Source organism: Oncorhynchus kisutch, linkage group LG18, assembly GCF_002021735.2.
Source record: "Oncorhynchus kisutch isolate 150728-3 linkage group LG18, Okis_V2, whole genome shotgun sequence".
NCBI lineage: Eukaryota > Metazoa > Chordata > Actinopteri > Salmoniformes > Salmonidae > Oncorhynchus > Oncorhynchus kisutch.
The window spans coordinates 47,171,167-47,193,020 of record NC_034191.2 but is presented as its reverse complement, the minus strand read 5'-3'; the positions used below and the strand labels follow the sequence as shown (position 1 = coordinate 47,193,020).

Sequence of the window (21,854 nt, the reverse complement as noted above, 5' to 3'; positions counted from 1 at the left end):
TGTCGTCACTATTCTACACTGGAGCAAATAGTGAAAATAAAGGAAAACCTTTGAATGAGTAGGTGTGTCCAAACTTTTGATTGGTACTGTATGTTTTATTTGACACGCCTGTGTGATGTCTGGTATACATGAATACAAATGTTTTCACCCTGGACATTTACTTTAGACCCTCATACGACCTTCATACGAATCATATGCTTCAAGTGTTATCTATGTGTTTAACTTATCACAGAAGTTAGTAAAAGTTACTGACAAACATACTATGAAAAAGTTATTGTTTTGTAATCTAACAAAAATTTAAATGAGTTTATACATCCCCAAAATGTGGCCTTTGAAAGCCTTGGCAGTTGCATCCAACCTCAGGTAATTGTCTGCATATACAGTTGAAGTCAGAAGTTTACATATACATTAGCCAAATACATTTAAACTCAGGTTTTCACAATTGCTGACATATAATCCTAGTAAACATTCCCTGTTTTAGGTCAGTTAGGATTACCATTTTATTTGAAGAATGTGAAATGTCAGAATAATAGTAGAGAGTGATTTATTTCAGCTTTTATTTCTGTCATCACATTCCCAGTGGGTCAGAAGTTTACATGCACTCAATTAGTATTTGGTAGCGTTGCCTTTAAATGGTTGAACTTGGGTCAAACCTTTTGGGTAGCCTTCCACAAGCTTCCCACAATACGTTGTGTGAATTTTGGCCCATTCCTCCTGACAGAGCTGGTGTAACTGAGTCAAGGTTTTAGGCCTCCTTGCTCACACAATTTTTGAGTTCTACCCACAACTTTTCTATAGGATTGAGGTCAGGGCTTTGTGATGGCCACCCCAACCTTGACTTTGTTGTCCTTAAGTCATTTTGCCACAACTTTGGAAATATGCTTGGGGTCATTGTCCATTTGGAAGCCCCATTTGCGACCAAGCCTTAACTTCCTGACTGATGTTTTGAGATGTTGCTTCAATATATCCACATCATTTTCCTCCCTCATGTTGCCATCTATTTTGTGAAGTGCAACTGTTCCTCCTGCAGCAAAGCACCCCCACACCATGATGCTGCCCCCTCCGTGCTTCACGGTTGTGATGTTTTTCTTCGGCTTGCAAGCCTCCCCTTTTTCTCCAAATATAAGATGATCGTTATGGCTAAACAGTTCTATTTTTGTTTCATCAGACCAGAGGACATTTCTCCAAAAAGTACGATCTTTGTCCCCATGTGCAGTTGCAAACTGTAGTCTGCCTTTTTATGGCGGTTTTGGAGCAGTGGCTTCTTCCTTGCTGAGCGTCCTTTCAGGTTATGTCGACACCGGACTCGTTTTACTGTGGATATAGATACTTTTGTACCTGTTTCTTCCAGCATCTTCACAAGGTCCTTTGCTGTTGTTCTGGGATGATTTGCACTTTTCGCACCAAAGTATGTTAATCTCTAGGAGACAGAATGCGTCTCCTTCCTGAGTGGTATGACAGCTGTGTGGTCCCATGGGGTTTATACTTATGTACTTTTGCTTGTACAGATGAACGTGGTACCTTCAGGCGTTTGGAAATTGCTCCCAAGGATGAACCAGACTTGTGGAGGTCTACTATTTTTTTTCTGAGGTCTTGGCTGATTTCTTTAGATTTTCCCATGATGTCAAGCAAGGAGGGACTGAGTTTGATTGTAGGCCTTGAAATACATCCACAGGTACACCTCCAATTGACTCAAATGATGTAAATTAGCCTATCAGAAGCTTCTAAAGCCATGACATCATTTTCTGGAATTTTCCAAGCTGTTTCAAGGCATATTCAACCTAGTGTATGTAAACTTCTGACCCACTGGAATTGTGATAAACTGAATTATAAGTGAAATAATCTGTCTGTAAACAATTGTTGGGAAAATTACTTGTGTCATGCACAAAGTACAGTGGGGCAAAAAAGTATTTAGTCAGCCACCAATTGTGCAAGTTCTCCTACGTAAAAAGACGAGAGAGGCCTGTAATTTTCATCATAGGTACACTTCAACTATGACAGACAAAATGAGAAAAAAAAATATTTGCAAATTATGGTGGAAAATAAGTATTTGGTCACAGTATTTGGTTGCATCCAAAGAACACCATACCTACTGTGAACAAGCAAGATTTCTGGCTCTCACAGACCTGTAACTTCTTCTTTAAGAGGCTCCTCTGTCCTCCACTCGTTATCAGTATAAAAAACACCTGTCCACAACCTCAAACAGTCACACTCCAAACTCCACTATGGCCAAGACCAAAGAGCTGTCAAATCAACTGTGGGAGCAATTATTAGGAAATGGAAGACATACAAGACCACTGATAATCTCCCTCGATCTGGGGCTCCACGCAAGATCTCACCCCGTGGGGTCAAAATGATCACAAGAAAGGTGAGCAAAAATCCCAGAACCACACAGGGGGACCTAGTGAATGACCTACAGAGAGCTGGGACCAGAGTAACAAAGCCTACCATCAGTTATACACTACGCCACCAGGGACTCAAATCCTGCAGTGCCAGACGTGTCCCCCTGCTTAAGGCAGTACATGTCCAGGCCCGTCTGAAGTTTGCTAGAGAGCATTTGGATGATCCAGAAGAAGATTGGGAGAATGTCATGTGGTCAGATGAAACCAAAATATTACTTTTTGGTAAAAACTCAACTCTTCGTGTTTCGAGGACAAATAATGCTGAGTTGTATCCAAAGAACACCATACCTACTGTGAAGCATGGGGGTGGAAACATCATGCTTTGGGGCTGTTTTTCTGCAAAGGGGCCAGGACGACTGATCCGTGTAAAGGAAAGAATGAATGGGGCCATGTATCGTGCGATTTTGAGTGAAAACCTCCTTCCATCAGCAAGGGCATTGAAGATGAAACATGGCTGGGTCTTTCAGCATGACAATGATCCCAAACACACCGCTTGGGCAACGAATGAGTGGCTTTGTAAGAAGCATTTCAAGGTCCTGGAGTGGCCTAGCCAGTCTACAGATCTCAACCCCATACATTTTTTGGGGAGGGAGTTGAAAGTCCGTGTTGCCCAGCAACAGCCCCAAAACATCACTGCTCTAGAGGAGATCTGCATGGAGGAATGGGCCAAAATACCAGCAACAGTGTGTGAAAACCTTGTGAAGACTTACAGAAAACGTTTGACCTCTGTCATTGCCAACAAAGGGTATATAACAAACTATTGAGATAAACTTTTGTTATTGACCAAATACTTATTTTCCACCATAATTTGCAAATAAATTCATTAAAAGTCCTACCATGTGATTTTCTGGATTTTGTTTCTTCTCATTTTGTCTGTCATAGTTGAAGTGTACCTATGATGAAAATTACAGGCCTCTCTCATCTTTTTAAGTGGGAGAAGTTGCACAATTAGTGGCTGACTAAATACTTTTTTGCCCCACTGTAGATGTCCTAACCGACTTTCCAAAACTATAACAAGACATTTGTGAAGTGGTTGAAAAACTAGTTTTAATGACTCCAACCTAAGTGTATGTAAACTTCCGACAACAGGGTGGCATGTTTTTTTTGTGTTGTTTGATGTGCTGTTCTAGAGTCTGGGAGACTTTTACAGGGAGGAGAGAGCATGAGTTTTGGCTTGAGTACAGTGAATCCAATCCAACCAGTGGCTGTGGATAATATGCTATGTCATCACACAGGCAAACTGTTACTTTGAAGGAGGTGTACATGTTGCAGCAAGTATACTATTATGAGCGTAGCTTACTTCTCTGTGCTCTGGAGAGATCGCAGGTAGTTGACTAGAAGGCTCTGGAGGTCCTTGGACCATTCTGTCTCTGTAGTACCTGGAGAGAGATGGATAGAGGTAGTGAGTGCTAGAAAGAGAGAGAGCCCTCACCTCTGACCTCCTACTGGCCCAGGGCCTCCTGTCTAGTATCATGACATAGTGTTCCATGTTCCTGCTGGTAGCAAACCTCAACCTGGATGCAGAAAAATGTCCTGCCTTGTTGTATGGTTGCATCCATATCCACCAGGCTCCAAGAAATCAGATGACAAACCTGCAAAGACTAACAAAATCAAATCGTACCTGTATTTAAGATTCATGTATCAGTTTGCCTATTTCACATTCATGTATATAAATGACAACATTAGATCTGATTTAAAAGTATGCGTGCCATTTTGGGATTAAAGCTATGACAAATTACATGGCATACGTGAATTTATAGCTAGCAAAGATATTATTTATATTTTCATCTCACTAACAATTGCTTAGGCGAACAGCAAATTCCAGTATTGTGGCTAATCCGTATTGTGGCTAGCTTGACATAGAATAAGTCACCTATCATGACAACATCCTCCTTATTTGACTGTAGCTAGCTAGCTGCTAGCCTATTAAGTGTCCACTCTATTGCTTAATAACTGATGTAGTTAGCATGAGCTAGGAAACAAGCGTTGCTTCTGACATGCCCCCGATCCTGCTTGCTTTACATCTGACAGGTATTTGACTACCGTATGAAGCTAGATTATAATGGTTTATGAAAATTGCAGTTTAGTTAATTAGCTAGCTAGCTAAGTGTAAAACGGAGAGTATTGTTGTAAAATGCAGCTAGCTAGCCAACTGGACTTTATCAGTTGTACCCAAGCTAGCGATCTTAATCCTCAGTAACATTAGCTTACCATGCTTTTCTGGACATTCCTCTTGCCCATCCTGGTCATTCCTCTTGCTCATCCTGGTCATTCCTCTTGCCCATCCTGATCATTCCGCTTGCCCATCCTGGTCATTCCTCTTGCCCATCCTGGACATTCCTCTTGCCCATCCTGGTCATTCCTCTTGCCCATCCTGGTCATTCCTCTTGCCCATCCTGATCATTCCGCTTGCCCATCCTGGTCATTCCTCTTGCCCATCCTGGTCATTCCTCTTGCCCATCCTGGTCATTCCTCTTGCCCATCGTGGACATTCCTCTTGCCCATCCTGGTCATTCCTCTTGCCCATCTTGGTCTTCAAAACTATAGTAGTCTGGTGCCTTATTGTCAAATGCAACCCACTTGTATTTTACACTTATTTAACTTGGCAAGTCCGTTAAGAACAAATTCTTATTTATGACAGCCTACACCGGCCAAACCCAGACGTCGCCCTATGGGACTCCCAATCACGGCCGGTTGTCTTACAGCTTGGATTCGAACCAGGGTGTCTGTAGTGGCACCTTAAGCACTGAGATGCAGTGCCTTAGACCACTGCACCATTCGGGAGCCCACAGACGCATGGTGCAGGCAGGCAGTCAATGGCTCAGTGTTCCAAAACTGTTCACCAGTTTCTATGCCAAGCAATGACAGTGTTCCATTTGTTATTTTTATGTTTTTATGGTGCACAGCAGCATATAATAGATTTTATTTCCAATTTCCCCCCATAAAGTGACATATTAATACATACAGTAGCTATATGTGCGACACATTATTGTTTGGGGATTCTAATGGGAAACATAGCCTTTAAACCTTTAACATGTTCTGTCATACTGAACGCAGACCAGGCAAATGCAATCGATCAACGCACCGTGACATTGATCAACCACTGGTGTGTTAGATACCACACACACACATTTGCTTGACACGCCCTCATTATCATATTGGAGGCAGAAATAGAGAAATTATATAAATGAATAACATTAATTAAAATAATTATTTATGTATTTATGTGTGCATTTATTTATTTAATTCTAATTATGGCAGCTTTGGTCCTCCATACAGTGTAGGCAAGTAAAAAAAATAGACTGTTGAGACTGCCCTGCTTAGAGGGGGGCAACTGTTGGGTGAGTGTCGTCCAGACATTACAAGTTCGCAAGTTTATATTCCAAGTTTATATTCCAGTATATGTGTAGTCCAGGGTATTAGAATCCCCAAACAATAAAGTTTAGTAAGTGTGAAGACCCTCAAAGAGAAAAGTTTATTTCAGTGTTTGACTTTGATGCACAACTGGCAAATGACTTTAAACTCAGAGCCTTTGTCATCAAAGTGTATAATTTATGTTAATTTGATTGGCTTAATGTGCTTATAATACAAGAATGTTTATTTTTCTTACCAACAGTCTGAATAGTGATATTTTTAACCTGATTAATCGCCTCCCTTTCTGTGGGAAAGGATTATGATGGCATACAAATAAAGACACACCCTTTCATTCTCCATACACTAATTGAGTGTGGGACAGTCATTTCAAGGAATAAACATTCATATGAAATGTGGATTTATTTTGGGTAACGACTTCAACCGATGCGTGGTTCATAATGCCTTCTTTTGTAAGGTGCTTACTGAGCATGCAAAGACCAGCCCTTCTGTTATACAGCGAGGCTGAACATTATACAGCCTCCGTAAAATGTTGGTTCGTTTTTTTGGTGATATCTCATGCGAACGTGGTGAAATATTTGATTTTCTAATGACATGTAAATAGATTAGTATGTATTCTCTGCAGCTAAGGTTTATGGTAGATGCCCTACAAAACATGACAACATACAGTATCATGACTTTCAAAAGAATTGCATAATATTTACACTATACAAAACATTAAGGACACCTGCTCTTTCAATGACATAGACTGACCAAGTGAAACCAGGTGAAAGCAATGATCCTTTATTGATGTCACTTGTTAAATCCACTTCAATCAGTGTAGATGAAAGGGCAGAGACTGGTTCAAGGAGGATTTTTAAGTATTGTGTATGTGTGCCATTCAAAGGTTGAATGGGCAAGACAAAATATTGAAGTACCTTTGAACGAGGTATGGTAGTAGGTGCCAGGCGCACCGGTTTGTGTCAAGAACTGCAATGCTGCTGGGTTTTTCATGCTCAACAGTTTCCTGTGTGTTTCAAGAATGGTCCACCACCCAAAGGACATCCAGCCAACTTGACACAACTGTGTAAAGCATTGGAGTCAACATGGGCCAGCATCCCTGTGGAACGCTTTTGATACCTTGTAGAGTCCATGCTCCAACGAATTGAGGCTGTTCTGAGGACAATTTAACATTAGGAAGGTGTCCTTAATGTTTTGTACACTCAGTGTATGCGCCTTCCTGAGATAAATCCTCAGATAGAAAAATAACATTAGCATTACCTGACCTAGATTATAATTTCCAAAAATGGCACATCCTGTAGGTACTTACAATATGGCATACTTATGACTTATTATATAATGATAATGGTTATAGCAAGGCTAGGTTATGACTAGTGCCCAGAGTTGATCCTGGTCAGGTGGTCACAAAGTCAGGAAAAACTCTGGGCCCCACTGATAATCCAGGTACTGTACTACCCCTGAGGGACCCCAGTGTTAAGGATCAGCGTGGCAGACGTGTTGTTGCCTACTCTTACCACCTGGGTGCGGCCCATCAGGAAGTCCAGGATCCAGTTGCAGAGGGAGGTGTTTAGTCCCAGATTCCTTAATTTAGTGATGAGCTTCGTGGGCATTATGGTGTTGAACACTGAGCTGTAATCAATGAACAGCATTCTCACATATGTGTTCCTTTTGTGCAGGTGAGAAAGGGCAGTGTGGAGTACGATTGAGATTGCATCATCTGTGTATCATTTGGGGCGGTAAGCGAATTGGAGTGGGTCCAGGGTGTCCGGGAGGATGCTGTCGATGTAAGCCATGACCAACCTTTCAAAGCACTTCATGGCTACCGACGTGAGTGCCACGGGGCGGTAATCATTTAGGCAGATTACCTTTACTTCCTTGGGCACAGGGACTATGGTGGTCTGCTTGAAACATGTAGGTATTGCAGACTTGGTCAGGGAGAGGTTGAAAATGTCAGTGAAGACACTTGACAGTTGGTCTGCGCATGCTTTGAGTACACATCCTGGTAATCCGTCTGGCCCAATGGTTTTGTGAATGTTGACTTGTTTAAAGGTTTTGTTCACATCGGCTACCGAGAGCGTAATCACACAGTCATCCAGAACAGCTGGTGCTCTCGTGCATGCTTCAGTGTTGCTTGCCTCGAAGCGAGCATAAAAGGCATTTAGCTCATCTGGTAGGCTCGCGTCACTGGGGAGCTTGCGTATGAATTTCCCTTTGTAGTCCGTAATAGTTTCAAAGACCTGTCACCTCCGATGAGCGTCAGAGCCGGTGTAGTAGGATTCAATCTTAATCCTGTATTGACGCTTTGCTTGTTTGATGGTTTGTCTGAGGGCATAGCAGGATTTCTTATCAGCGTCCGGATTATTCTCCTGCTCCTTGAAAGCGGCAGCTCTAGCCTTTAGCTCGATGCAGATGTTGCCTGTAATCCATGGCTTCTGGTTGGGATATGTTCGTACAGTCACTGTGGGGATGACGTCATCAATGCACTTATTAATGAAGCCAATGACTGAGGTGGTGTTTTCATCAATGCCATTGGATGAATCCCAGAACATATTCCAGTCTGTGCTAGCAAAACAGTCCTGTAGTGTAGCATTCACATCATCTGACCACTTCCGTATTGAGCGAGTCACTGGTACTTCCTGCTTTAGTTTTTGCTTGTAAACAGGAATCAGGAGGATATAATTATGGTCATATTTGCCAAATGGAGGGCAGGGGAGAGCTTTGTATGCATCTCTGTGTGTGGTGTAAAGGTGGTCTAGGATTTTTTCCCCCCCTTGTTGCACATTCGACATGCTGGTAAAACTGATTGAAGATTGCCTGCATTAAAGTCCCCGGTCACTAGGAGTGCTACCACTGGATGAGCATTTTCTCCTTTGCTTATGGCCTTATAGAGTTGGTTGAGAGCGTTCTTAGTGCCAGCTTCGGTTTGTGGTGGTAAATAGACAGCTACAAATAATACAGATGAGAACTCTCTTGGTAGATAGTGTGGTCTACAGTTTATTATAAGGTACTCTACCTCAGGTGAGCAATACCTTGAGACTTCTTTAATATTAGACATCGCGCACCAGCTGTTATTGACAATAAAGGACACTCCTCGTCTTACCAGAGGTAGCGTCTCTGTTCTGCCGGGGGATGGAAAATCTTGCTAGCTCTATATTGTCCGTTTTTAATGTCCCGTTGGTAGAATAGGTTACACAAAACGCATTTAAAAAAAGAAAAATAGCACAATTGGTTGGGAGAATGTAAAACGTCAGCCATGTTCTTCGGCTCCGTCTATCAACTTTGCATTGCTTGACTGTGAAGACTGATAAAAGTAACCAAGAAGTGGAAAGAGAAGGTTAAAAGATAAACAGAATGAGAGAAAGAGACAGACCGAGAAGGAGGAACACTTGTAGAATGGTGTGATTGGGTGTAGCGGTGGTGTCCAGGTCAGAGGGATTATGGGTGAAAAGGTCCTGCTTTTAATTGCTGTCTCTAAAACCATGGACTGCTCTGAATGCTTCATAACACAAAAGGGTGGTCAGCCACACTTGAGTGGCCAGGAGCTGTGAATATTTGTTGTACCAATGGAATGTGTATGGCCCTGCTTTTCTCCTCACCCCGCACTCCTCCCCCAATATATTTCTCTTCTGAATCTGAATATCCCTCCTTCCTTCCAACCTTTTCTGACTCACCTGGGGGGAGGGAGGTAGAGAGGTTTAGTGGTTCAAACATGGAAGGGAGCCAACGCACGCATACTTACGCTGGCACGCACCTCGCACCCACGCAGGGACACACGCAAACACCGGCAAAAAGCACCGGCAGGTCGAGGGTGTAAACAAGTTTCTCCTTCTTCACTTTTTCAAGGAGTTCAATTGTCAGAACGGTGCAATTTAAAAGAGGGCAGAAAAAAAACCTTTGTCTGATCTCCCCTCTGCCAGAGACAGAATGTCAGTCGAGGAGTGCCTCACATTTGAGTTTCTATGGTTGCAGGCCAATGAAAGTGGGTGAGTGGCTTGCTGTCTCTCTCAACCCAGGACCTGAATCGATCGAGTGCTCAGGAACTCACACATACACACTCACTCACTCTTGTTGTTCTACAAAAATTGAAAAAAGTTCTGAAACTAACCCCAAAACTCAAACACTCATCAAACGCATACCAGTGATTTGAGATGAGATCTGTTATAGAAAGATAGAAATTAGGTCTGGAGTGACATGGTACACATGTATTCATGTGGGACTGATTAGAGGAAGAGTTTGTTTAATTCTGTCTTGATTGGTCGGGGAGTAATTGTGCTTTGTTTTTTTTTTCGTTTTGGGAGGGGGGCAATTAACGATTGCTTACAGATGTTGTTGTCAGCTTAGAATGGACGGCAGGAGGGTTGGGAAAAAAAAAACTAAGCGCACCTTGTTTGTCTGAAGTTGCCCCCCCCACCCCCACCCCCCACCCCCCATCCTCTACACCGCCCTCCCAGGAGAGTTTTGGTAACACCATCCACTTCTCCTGTAAATTCAACATCAGCCCTGTGCATTTCAGCCCTATTCACCAACTCCCCTCTTTCTAATCTGCTAGTGTTTATGGGATGGAAGGCAATTAAATAGTATCGTTTGGCAATTAGGACTCTATTTGAAAGAAATGTTGCACAGACTAAATATTTCCAGCAATTATCCTTGAACAATGGTGTGTTTCGGGGTCTAAGTGAAGGGCTTGCAGTGGATTTAAATGATCCCATATTTTATGTTGTGGTTTAGCATGTTTGGTTGCTGTCTCCATGGCTAGGGTTCAGGGATGACTTGACCCAAATAGAGGTTCTGAACTGAACTGAGACGGTTTGCTACTATAGACTGTTGGCTGAATCTCTTAGGGGCAATCTGAGATTCTAGTCCCAAAATCAATGTACCAAACCCAGATTTGCCCTTCAAAATGGAGAGACAGCATTAACCGAAACAATGTTTGTTCTTTGAGAGAAAGAAACATTGCCAGGCACCATGATATTCCCAAAAGCACCACAGACGAGCCTTAATTGTTTGAGGCTGTGAATGTTTCTCTCTCTGTAGTATCCCCTGAAGGTTTCTTCTTTCTCTCTGGAAGAGGAGGAATTATCCGTACGTACCTATCCACAACCTTCACTTCCATATACTCTAAGATACAGTATAAACTGAGCTTACTGAACAGCAACATCCTTAACTAATATACTTTGAAATAAAATGTATAGAACTTAATTCCCCCACATTACCGTAAGTTTACGGAACTATTACGGAACTATGTCATAGTTCAAAATTAGGTGAGATGAGAAGTTAGCTAGCTGTCCCATTTTTGAGGTTGCAAAATTATCTTATTAGGTTTTTACAGAAATCCCGGTTGGAAGATTCATGCTATAAGGCCCATTGGGTGCATTGAGAGGGCAGTGGGAAGATCAAACATAACAATTATGAGTGAAAATAAACCGAGTGGAGCTGGTGGATTGACCCATGGCCCTCTCTGTGGCCAGGGATAAAAGGGGATTGACTGGAAGGACTTCCTTATGGTATGGAGGTCAGAGGTCAGCAAACATGAAGCGCCAGTTCCATGGGATTGTTTTCTTGAAGACTTTTAGATTTCATGCTTTCATACAGTCTGTTTCTAAAGAGGTGGAGCCATCCCACTGGGCACAGATGTCAGTTCAACGTCTATTTTTTATTGACATTTGGTTGTCACCATGTCATTAGATTTAGTTTAAATATTGGATGAAAAAAATACGAAATGCCCTTAAGTTGTTGACTTTTTGCAAATCCAGTTAGTTTTCCATATTGATTCAATGTCATCACAGAATTTTGGGGTTGAGGTGACGTGGCAACAGTGTTGATTCAACCTGTTTTTGCACAGTGGGATACTGTTGCATCTCTATTGTTGAGAGAGTGTGACATTAACCTTTCGAGCAATTCAACAACGATGTCTTTACACTTAATTGCACTTTGTCTTGTTAAAAATTGGGTCAGTTTAACCATTTCTTGAAGCTTTAAACGAAACAAAAGTGTTAAGAGTTTTACTATGATAGACACTCCTTGGACAATCATCGCTGGAAGACCAATGCACCTGGAGATAATGTTAGGAAAGTCTGTAGCATGACAGTTTGCTCTAATAAAGCTCTGCAATGGGACATTTTACTGTAGGTCTGCTCTTGTTGACATCTCCTTGGACACCTGTTCCCTACCCCCCAGGTGTCCTGTCTCCATGAGGTGCTGAGGAATGAGCTGTCGCCATGGAAACCCAGTCCCAGGCCAGTTCTGCAGCTGAGAAGAAGAAGAAGGTGGTGACCATCGTGGCAACCAAGGGCTTGTCCACGTCCGCCGACATCAGCGAGAAGGCTGTGGCCTCCAGCACTACATCCAATGGTAAGGATTGTTTCCAGCTTTTACCTCCTCTTCTTTCCTTCCTTACCCTCTCTGGTCCCCTCTCTTGTTCTCTTCCTCACTGGTCCCTTCCATCTCTCTCCTGTCGATTTCTTGTCTTGTCTGACTACGAACAGGAAGTTGTAAGTAGTTGAATGGTTTGGTCATAAAGTTAAGATATTGGTGTTTCTTCATTTAGGATGCTGTTTGTAGTGGAATGCAAGATGTGAAGGGATCATGTTCTTACAAACTCAATCATGTGTAATGTTGAAAACAAGGTCAGGCCCTTTTGGAGAAAGTTGAGTTCATATACAACAATCGTATATGCAACATATGCAACATCTTGAATACACAACAAAAGATGTTCATTGTTCAGTCTTTTGGCCCTCACAACACAGCTGCAGAAATGAAGAATATTCGAAAACAAAATATTTTTTTCTCCAGGAGTGACTGGGACTGCCAGACAAAAGTCATAACAAAACCAGAGGACAAATGACCATGACTTAAGTTGCAGCTGTGGTCATTAGCTGCATCTGGAAGAGTTATGTATTTTTTTATTTTTTTTTGGGGGGGGGGGGGGGGTTGTTGAGGTGGTAAGAGGTGTGTGGGGGGATGGGGGAGTAGTAGACTTAGGGGTGTCAGCGGAGAGAGAGAGGTAAGGAAGCCCTCTGTCGCCCTGGGTTTCCATCTGATTTGTAGCATGTCAAATGTAATCATTCCAGGTCCACGGCAGAAGCCTTCAAACACTCCAGGAGAAGGTTGATGACTCAGAGGGTCTCTCTCTCACACTCACACTCACTGTCTCAATCTCTCACTTTTTCTCTCTCTCTCTCTCTCTCTCATATATATATATATATATATATATATATATATATGGGAGTTATTGCAGGAAGTTGAGTGGGGTGGGGGTGGGGGTGGCGTGTAGGGGGGAATGCATCTCGATCCGTCTTGGGAACACTGTCCCTCTTACTCATTCCCATATGGCAACACTATTTTATTAATTAAAGGAGGGAAGATAAAAATATGTTTTGCGGTGTGGAAAATGCATGGATGTAATTTGGCTCTGGTGATTGTGCATTTTTCTTTGTAATGCTCTGGTAATTACTCCTACTAACAACGTAATGTTTGTCTTGGAAAGGTACTCCCGCAATGATCTGAACTTACACAAGGGGCCATACCTGGGGTTAAAGAGTAGTGAAACAAAAAATACTATTCTTATCCAAGATCATAGGAGAGAGAGAGAAAGAAAGATAGAAGGAGGGATGATACTTATCCACAGAGAAAGAGATAGCTTACACATTTTTTGAGCAGGTTCTAATGACAGCACATTCTCCAAGTTGCCCCAGAACTCATAACATCTTATCAGGTGTAACCTTATACACCCCTGTCAACTTTAACCTCTGTAGCCCCCCTGTCCCCTCTCCTTCCCCATACAAACAAAAGGTAATTGTGAGCAGCTGTGGAACCCCAGTGGCTGGCTCTTCTCAGGAAGGCCCAGGTGAATATTTCCCCCATCATGCTGCAGAGGAGTGGCCCCTGAACCCACACAGGGGAAACCCTGTAGGACACCCCTCCACCACAGCATGCTACGATTAGAACTGAAGAAGTAAAAGCTAGCAAAAAGTAAAAAATAAATTGAGTGGACTTATGGGCTGTTTATAGCTTTGGTCTCTCTGAAGTGTTTTCTGTTGCAATACAATTACTACACGATTGCGTGTTTTGGTTTTGTTTGTGATTAAGGCATATGGAAATAATTTTCTGGAAAACCTCGCCTGATAGGCTTTGTGTCTAAGTCCACATTTTTGGGGGACTTAATTGATTCAAAAGTTGGCAAGTCCTGGAGGTTATAATTTGATTAAATTATGTTTTTTTTTGTGACAAAATTGACTTCATGACGTTACTAACCACTCTCCCAAATCTAATTCCAGAACACAAAGAACAAAGACATAAATATAACTTTTTTCTTTCTAAAGATTAGAATGTTTTGGTTCTTTATATTGTGTATAGATGACACAAGTAAAAAACACAGTACTTATATTACACATACACTATGTAACCGTGTGTGTACATATGTCCTGAGCAGTTCCCTAACTCAATAAAAATCAGAACAGTGGAAAACTTTTGTTTCTTCCTTTCTGTCCTTTCTTTGCTCCTTTGCTCTTTTCTCTCACTTTTATATATCCTACTACCCTCTCTTTTCTGCCAATGTGCACTCCTCTCTCTTCCTCTCTTATTCTTCTATGTAAGTTTTGTCGGAGTTGAGAGAGCTTGCTTGGCTTTGTAATGTGCAGTCTTGGAGGGGGAGCTAGCGAGCTAGCGTTCCCACATGGTTGGCTAAATGGTGGCTTCATCCCGTGTACTATTCATCTTTTCGCTGCTCCCCTGGCCTGACAGCTCAAAAGGGCCGACTGAGCCACAACAATGCTGTGATTGGTGTTCTTTAGGAGGGGCAAGGGGGAGACCTCCCCCCACCCTCATCATTCTCCAGGCAGGTGGACCACAAAGTCTCCTGATTCTTTTGTTGTTTCCCCAGGCCTTCCAAAAAAAGATGTCCATGCTCTTGGCTGAATAAATCCTGTCGTCATGGGATAATTTGCTAATAAAAAAAAACTAGAAAAGAAGGGAGGGAAAGGCCCCTGCTTATTGATTGAGGAGAGAGAGGGTGAAAAAAAAAAGTTTCTGGTTGGTTGGTTCATTGGATTTTTTTTATATGGATGCTGCTGAATTAGGAAAGTGAGGGAAGAGAGGGACAAAGAGGAGTGAGAGAGAGGGAGGGCTAGAAGAGAGGGAAAGAGTGAGCGAGAGAGGGGAAGTGAGGGTTTGAGTTAGCGAGCTAGTTTAGGAAATTGTAGTGGAATGCATGCCCTAAAGTAGCAGGGTTTTCTGTAGACCAGAGGATGTTAGCGGGAGGAGCTATAGGAGTATGGGATCATTGTAAAAGCAAGGAATGTAAATCAATGGAATGGTACCAAACACATTGAAACAAAGTGTTTGACTCCGTTTCATTGATTCCATTCCAGCCACCATTACAATGAGCCCGTCCTCATATAGCTCCTCCCACCAGCCTCCTCTGCTGTGAACCTAATAGTTTATGAAGGAAGGACTCAGAACCTTTTAAAAGGGTGCTTTATCTACTTCCCCAGAGTCAGATGAATATGGATACCATTTTCTCTGCATCCAGTATGAAGGAATTAGAGGTCATTTTGCGAGTCAACGCTAACTAGTGTTAGCGCAGTAACTGGAAGTCTATAATATCTTATAGCATGCTAGCAGTTACCATAGACTTCCAGTCATTGCACTAGCGCTAGTTAGCAATTGGGTTAACACTATTTAGCAACTTCCTTCAAACTGTACGCAGAGACATAAATATAGTATACGTAAGTTTATCTGACTCTGGGGAAGTAGATAAAGGGCTTCCTTGTCAAAATCCTGAAGTATCCCTTTATAACGGTCACGCTTGGAAGGGCAGGAGCAGGAGTCTCAGAGGCCCAAATTTTCTGCTTACATGTAGAAGGTTACCAGCGAAATCCCTAACCCAAACAGAGATCGTGGCAAAAGTGTTTAGGAGAAAAAAAAGAGCTGTTGACTGCTTTAAAAACATACAAAACCTCAGAGAGAGGAGAGGAGAAGGGGAGATGCAGAGAGAGAAGGGGAGAGATAAAGAAGAAAAAGTAAGGGGACACCTTTTTAGGTAGCCATTTAAATGATCAATTGTAAATAGAAGGGGGATGTCATCTATCAGAAATAAAGTTTCCGTTTAACAGCGGGGATGGAAAGTAATTTACAGATACGCTGTCCCCGGCCATCTTTGTGCCGCTCAGATAAGGTTTCATTTCAGAAACGGATAGGAGACATTTTCACTTACGGGGCCCCTATTCCGCGACACCTGTGATAACAGCTTGTGGGCCCTAATTGAAAATGGGTTTCAAAATGGATTTTCACATTTCTTCTCCTCCCTCCCTCACCCCATTCCTTACTCATTGCCCCCCTCTCCCCCACCTCCTCACTCCCATCAAGACAAACCCCCCACCTCTGCTCCCATCCCTTTTCCGTGGTGTTCCGTGTGTCTGGAAATATTGGAGGAATGGAGGGCCAGGGAGGGGGAGGAGAGAGGCCGGTTTTCCCGGCGTTGGGGAAAATGGAGCGTGGGGAGCAGATTATCCCTCAGCACCCTGTCAGTGGTATGACAGCCTTGCGATCCGTCTTATTAATGAAATCATTGATCACTTGATGGGACTCATAATCAACTTTCATCAAAGTGTCCTCCTGCCCCCCTCCTCACACACGCACGCACACACACACACACACACATTTGTTTTACTATCCTTGTGGGGACCAAACAATTGATTCCCATTCAAAATCCTATTTTCCCTATCCCCTAACACTAACTGCCACCATCACTGCTCTCCACATTTCATCTCTCACTTTTTCTCTCTTTAGATTTACTACTCTACCTGTCTGATTTTTTGTTAACAAAAAAAAAGAGATTTTATGAGTGGCTTGATCATTATATAAATTAAAGAAATGAGTCGGCGCTGCTAGTGGCTGGGGACTTTAATGCAGGAAAACTTAAATCCATTTGATCTAATTTCGACCAGCATTTCACACGTGCAACCAGAGTAAAAAAAAACTAACTCTAGACCACCTAGAGATGCGTACAAAGCTCTCCTTCACCCTCCATTTGGCAAATCTGTCCATACTCTATTTGGCAAATCTGACCATCCTGATTCCTGCTTACATGCAAAAACTAAAGCAGGAAGTACCAGTGACTCGCTCAATAAGGAAATGGTCAGATGATGCAGATCCTAAGCTACAGGACTGTTTTGCTAGCCAAGAATGGAATATGTTCAGGGATTAATCCGATGGTATTGAGGAGTATACCACATCAGTCACCGTCTTCATCAATAAGTGCATCGATGAAGTCGTACCCACAGTGACCGTACGTACATACCCCAACCAGAAGCCATGGATTACAGGCAACATACGCACTGAGCTAAAGAGTAGAGCTGCCGCTTTCAAGGAGCGGGACTCTAACTCGGACGCTTATAAAAAATTATGCTATGCCGTCTAACGAACCATCAAACAAGTATTGGGTCGATACAGGACAAAGATTGAATCCTACTACACCAGCTCTGTCACTTGTCGGATGTGGCAGGGCTTGCAAAGTATTACAGACTACAAAGGGAAGCCCAGCCGAGAGCTGACCAGTGACGCGAGCGTACCAGACGAGCTAAATGACTTCAATGCACGCTTTGAGGCAAGCAACACTGAAGCATGCATGAGAGCACCAGCTGTTCCAGACAACTGTGATCACGCTCTCCGTAGCCGATGTGAATAAGACCTTTAAACAGGTCAACATTCACAAGGCCGCAGGGCCAGACGGATTACCAGGATGTGTACTCAGAGCATGCGCTGATCAACTGGCAAGTGTGTTCACTGTCATTTTCAACCTGTCCCTGAGCGAGTCTGTAATCCCTACTTGTTTCAAGCAGATCACCATATTCTCTGTGCCAAAAAATACCAAGGTAATCTGCCTAAATGACTACCGACACGTAGCACTCGTGTCTGTAGCCATGAAGTGCTTTGAAAGGCTGGTCATGGCTCACATCAACACCACCATTACAGAAACCATAGATCCACTCCAATTCGTAAACCCCCCCAACAGATCCACATATGACGCAATCTCTATTGCACTCCACAATGCCCATTGCCCCCCTGGACAAAAGGAACACCTATTTGTGAGAATGCTGTTCATTGACTACAGCCCCACATTCAACACCATAATGCCCTCAAAGCTCATAACTAAGCTAAGGAATCTGGGACTAAACACCTCCCTCTGCAACTGGATCCTAGAGTTTGACTCAGTACTGGTACCCCCTGTATATACAGTGCATTCGGAAAGTATTCAGACCCTTTCACTTTCTCCAAATGTTATGCTACAGCCTTATTATCAAATTGATGAGGAAAATAAATATTTCATCCATCTACATACAATACTCCTTAATACCAAAGTAAAAAAGGTTTTTGCTCATTTATAAAATAATAATGGAAATATCACATTCACATAATTATTCAGACCCTTTATTCAGTACTTTGATGAAGCACATTTGGCAGTGATTACAGCCTAAAGTTTACCAGTCAAAAGTATAGACACAGAAAAACCCTTGAATGAGTAGGTGTGTCCAAACTTTTGACTGGTACTGTACATTTAGGGAGTTTCTCCCATTTTTCTCTGCAGATCCTTTCAAGCTCTGTCAGGTTGGATGGGGAGCGTCGCTGCACAGCTATTTTCAGGTCTCTCCAGAGATGTTAGATCGGGTTCAAGGATCTCTCTGTACTTTGCTCCGTTCTTACCCTCAATCCTGACTAGCCAAAGAGTTCCATCTTGGTTTCATCAGACCAGAGAATCTAGTTTATTATGGTCTGAGAGTCCTTTAGGTGTCTTTTCGTAACAGGTTTGTGCCTTTCCAAATCATGTCCAATCAATTTAATTTACCACGTGGACTCAAATCAAGTTGTAGGAACATCTCAAGGATAATCAATGGAAACAGGATTCACCTGAGCTCAATTTAGACTCTCACAGCAAAGGGTCTGAATAATTATGTAAATAAGTTATTTCTGTTAAAAAAAATGTTTTTTTTATACATTTGCTAAAATGTATAAAAATTTGTTTTCACTTTGTCTTTATGGGGCATTGTTTGTAGATTGATTAGATTATAATAAAAAACATTTTTTATTTGATTATGGCTGTAACGTAACAAAATGTGGAAAAAGGGAAGGGATCTGAATACTTTCCGAATGCACTATATTGTTGTTTTATTCTTTTATTTTTTATAAAATGTGTTTTCTATAAAACTGCATTGTTGGTTAAGGGCTTGTAAGTAAGCATTTTCACAGTATGGTCTACGCCTGTTGTATTCGGTACATGTGCCAAATACAATTTGATTTGATTTGAAAGGAGGGAACACCCAGACACTTTATTGCTGAGGGATGGAGCTCTGGATGGCATCAGAGAGAGAAGTGAGGAAATCTGTTGGTGATATGAAAATATGCCTGTGTAATCATAATTTATTTCATAATTTAGTGGCTACTTGTACATCTCTTTCTGGCTGGTAGCTCTAGTATGGTAGTGGTGTCGTCATTTCTTGTGAGAAGTTTATAGATCTGCTAGATTTATGTCTATGGTTGGGGCTACGATGGAATATGTTTGTAGACTTGCACAATGTTTGTAGACTTGTAGTCTCCTTGTTGTAATAGTAGTTTTGACTGTGAGTGTGCTAGCGAGGGCTATATAGATGTATAGGTGTAGTGTGGCTCCTGTGGTAGAAAGCAGGGAGGTGGGTTCTCTTCTCTTCTCTTTCTCTCTGACAGCCAGGGGTTAATGAGAGAGGGGTCTGATGGGGGGATAAGGGACCTCAGAGGGAGTGCTGGCTGCACACCATGGGTCAAACAGCACAATGGAGGGGGCAGGACGCATACACGTGCCCATGCATGCACACGCAAACACACATGCACAGATATGTGAACAGAGAAGCACACACACAAAAGGAGTGACCACCTTCTATTATTATTTTTCACTCTCACTGGGTTTTAGGCACACAGCATAACGTTACAGTAAGATGGGTTGAGTGGTGGCTGTTGTTAGATACAGAGATATGAACAGAAAGTCGATGTGGCCCTGTACACATGCACACGTACAGGCACACACACAATCGTGCAGTAAGCTGTGGACTCTATCAGTGAGCCAGCCATCTCATGGCCCTCTGCACTGAAGGCAATTTCCTGCAGCAGTGGGGCGACAGGCCTTGGGAGGGACGCCTCACAGCGGCCTGAGACACAGGATTAGGGTGGCCTGCTGACAACTCAGGTGGAGGGGCCCTCAGCTATCCCCAGCCCAACAACCTCAACCCAGCCTGGCCTCCTTCTGCCTGTCTGGCTGCATGGAGGAACCACACGGATCCATTCAGCATCCACCACCTCTGGACCTCTTTCACCTATTGGGTAAACTGGAAAAAAGTCTCCAGTGCTTTCACCTACTGGGCAGCAGGGGCCACCTTCAGCAGTATTCAACTGTAGCATGCAGAATCTGAATCACCATAATCTTGCTCTCTCTCTGGTCCATAAGGGGTAGGTGGAGGTGTTTTGCCCAGTACCCACCTCTCCTAATCTATGTCAACTGTCTTGGAGGGATCTGGCAGAGGTGTTTCTGGCAGAGGTGTTTCTGGGTCTTGGTGTTTTGCTAAATGTTGGTGTTGTCCTATTATGCTAAAATTGTTCAATGTGGGTCAGCAAAAGAGGAATGAAAAATGCCTTGAAAACAAACATATGGGTAATTCTATTAATGTATCTAGTAGTAATAGATTTGAGTTTAATCTGTTAGTAGAGTTTTACCTCCATTGAAGCTCATGGAGTCATTTTCTATGACGTGGTGAAAGGCATTGAGGCCTATGATGTCAGGGTCAGGAACATGAACCCTAACCAATGAACATCCTTATTGCTCACAGAGGGAGATCCGTCTGCGCAGAAGGCAGGAGGAGGTCCCTCTCAGTCTATTCCAGGACACAGACAGACAGAGAGTCTGTAAGGTAGACATAAAGCAGTAAAGTAGGGAAACAGTAGTTGATTATTTTTGCTACTCTGTCCATTTGTCGGTATGCATCAGTGGCCTCCCTCCTACTGAGGGGAACAAAGCAGGAGTGTCCTGACCCTGCCAGCAGAATGTATTGTATTGGTATGTATTGGTCTGTGTCCCTCTTCACTTCTTTCTTTCTCTTTCTTGTTCACGAGTTAGCAACAAGAAAACGAGCCTAGCTAGCCATCAATACCATGCAAAAATGATAAACAATGATAAACAAGTAGCTAGATTCATTCAAAAACCAAACAATTGAAATTCCGTCACAAAACCATAGCTAGCATGCTAACACACAATGTTAAGTGAATGGGTGATAGTTAGGCAATCAGCTTAGCATCATCGGAACTTATAATACTAGAATAAGCATGTATAAAACATAAATATTCTAGAAACACAATTTGAATTAGCAAAAGCATGTTCTAATAACTCGAAAGGCCTAGTAAGATAGACAAGCTCTATTTTTCTGTCTGTTGTTGTCGCTCTGATTGTTCTGACAGGAAATAGCTCTGAACCAAAAGTTGGCTAATTAAAAGCTACAGTATCCACATTTGCCACTATATGACAACATAGAACAATATAATACTTTGTACAGAAGTAGGCTGGACAATAGAACTAGTCAAAATTCACCCACGGCTGAAAAATGGCAAAAGAACGTTGGCTAAGCTGGAACACTAGAGCCCATAGCAAATGAATGGAATCGAACTTTCGCACAGCCTCTTCTGACTGGAGTGACGCTTAGAATTCCATTTCGCCTAAATGGCACCAACAAATGTAGCTCTTTTTATTTTACCACTACAATCTCTTCTTAGGACGAAACTGAAAAATAACAAGTTGTGTAGAAAGTTAACATCCGCACCTCGATGGTGCCAAGTGTGCTTATGTCTGCATAACGAGGAAGTAAGAAAAAATGGTCATCTTCTAACTATTTCTTGTCTAGCGATTTGAACAAGTCAAAATATAGACATTGCGAGATATTTGGCGAAATATATCAGCATGCCTCTCCATAGGAAAACAATGGGGCTCAGCGTTCCAAGGGCAAAAGGTGTTTCGGGGCTAGCGTGTGATGACAAAGAAATACACTATCCAGCCTTACATAATTA

The 21,854-nt window shown here is 42.5% G+C and overlaps 1 protein-coding gene across 5 annotated transcripts in view; it reads left to right on the top strand.

The window, feature by feature from the left end:
• The window catches only part of LOC109908822 (transcriptional activator GLI3), a 165,282-nt gene that overhangs the window by 29,102 nt on the left and 114,326 nt on the right, over positions 1-21,854 (top strand). For all 5 annotated transcript variants that reach the window (XM_031796175.1, XM_031796177.1, XM_031796176.1 and 2 more), the window contains one exon: positions 11,952-12,125. In XM_031796175.1, coding sequence (XP_031652035.1) covers positions 11,993-12,125 — 133 coding nt within the window. In that variant the 5' untranslated portion in view covers positions 11,952-11,992. The remainder of the gene's footprint in view (positions 1-11,951; positions 12,126-21,854) is intronic.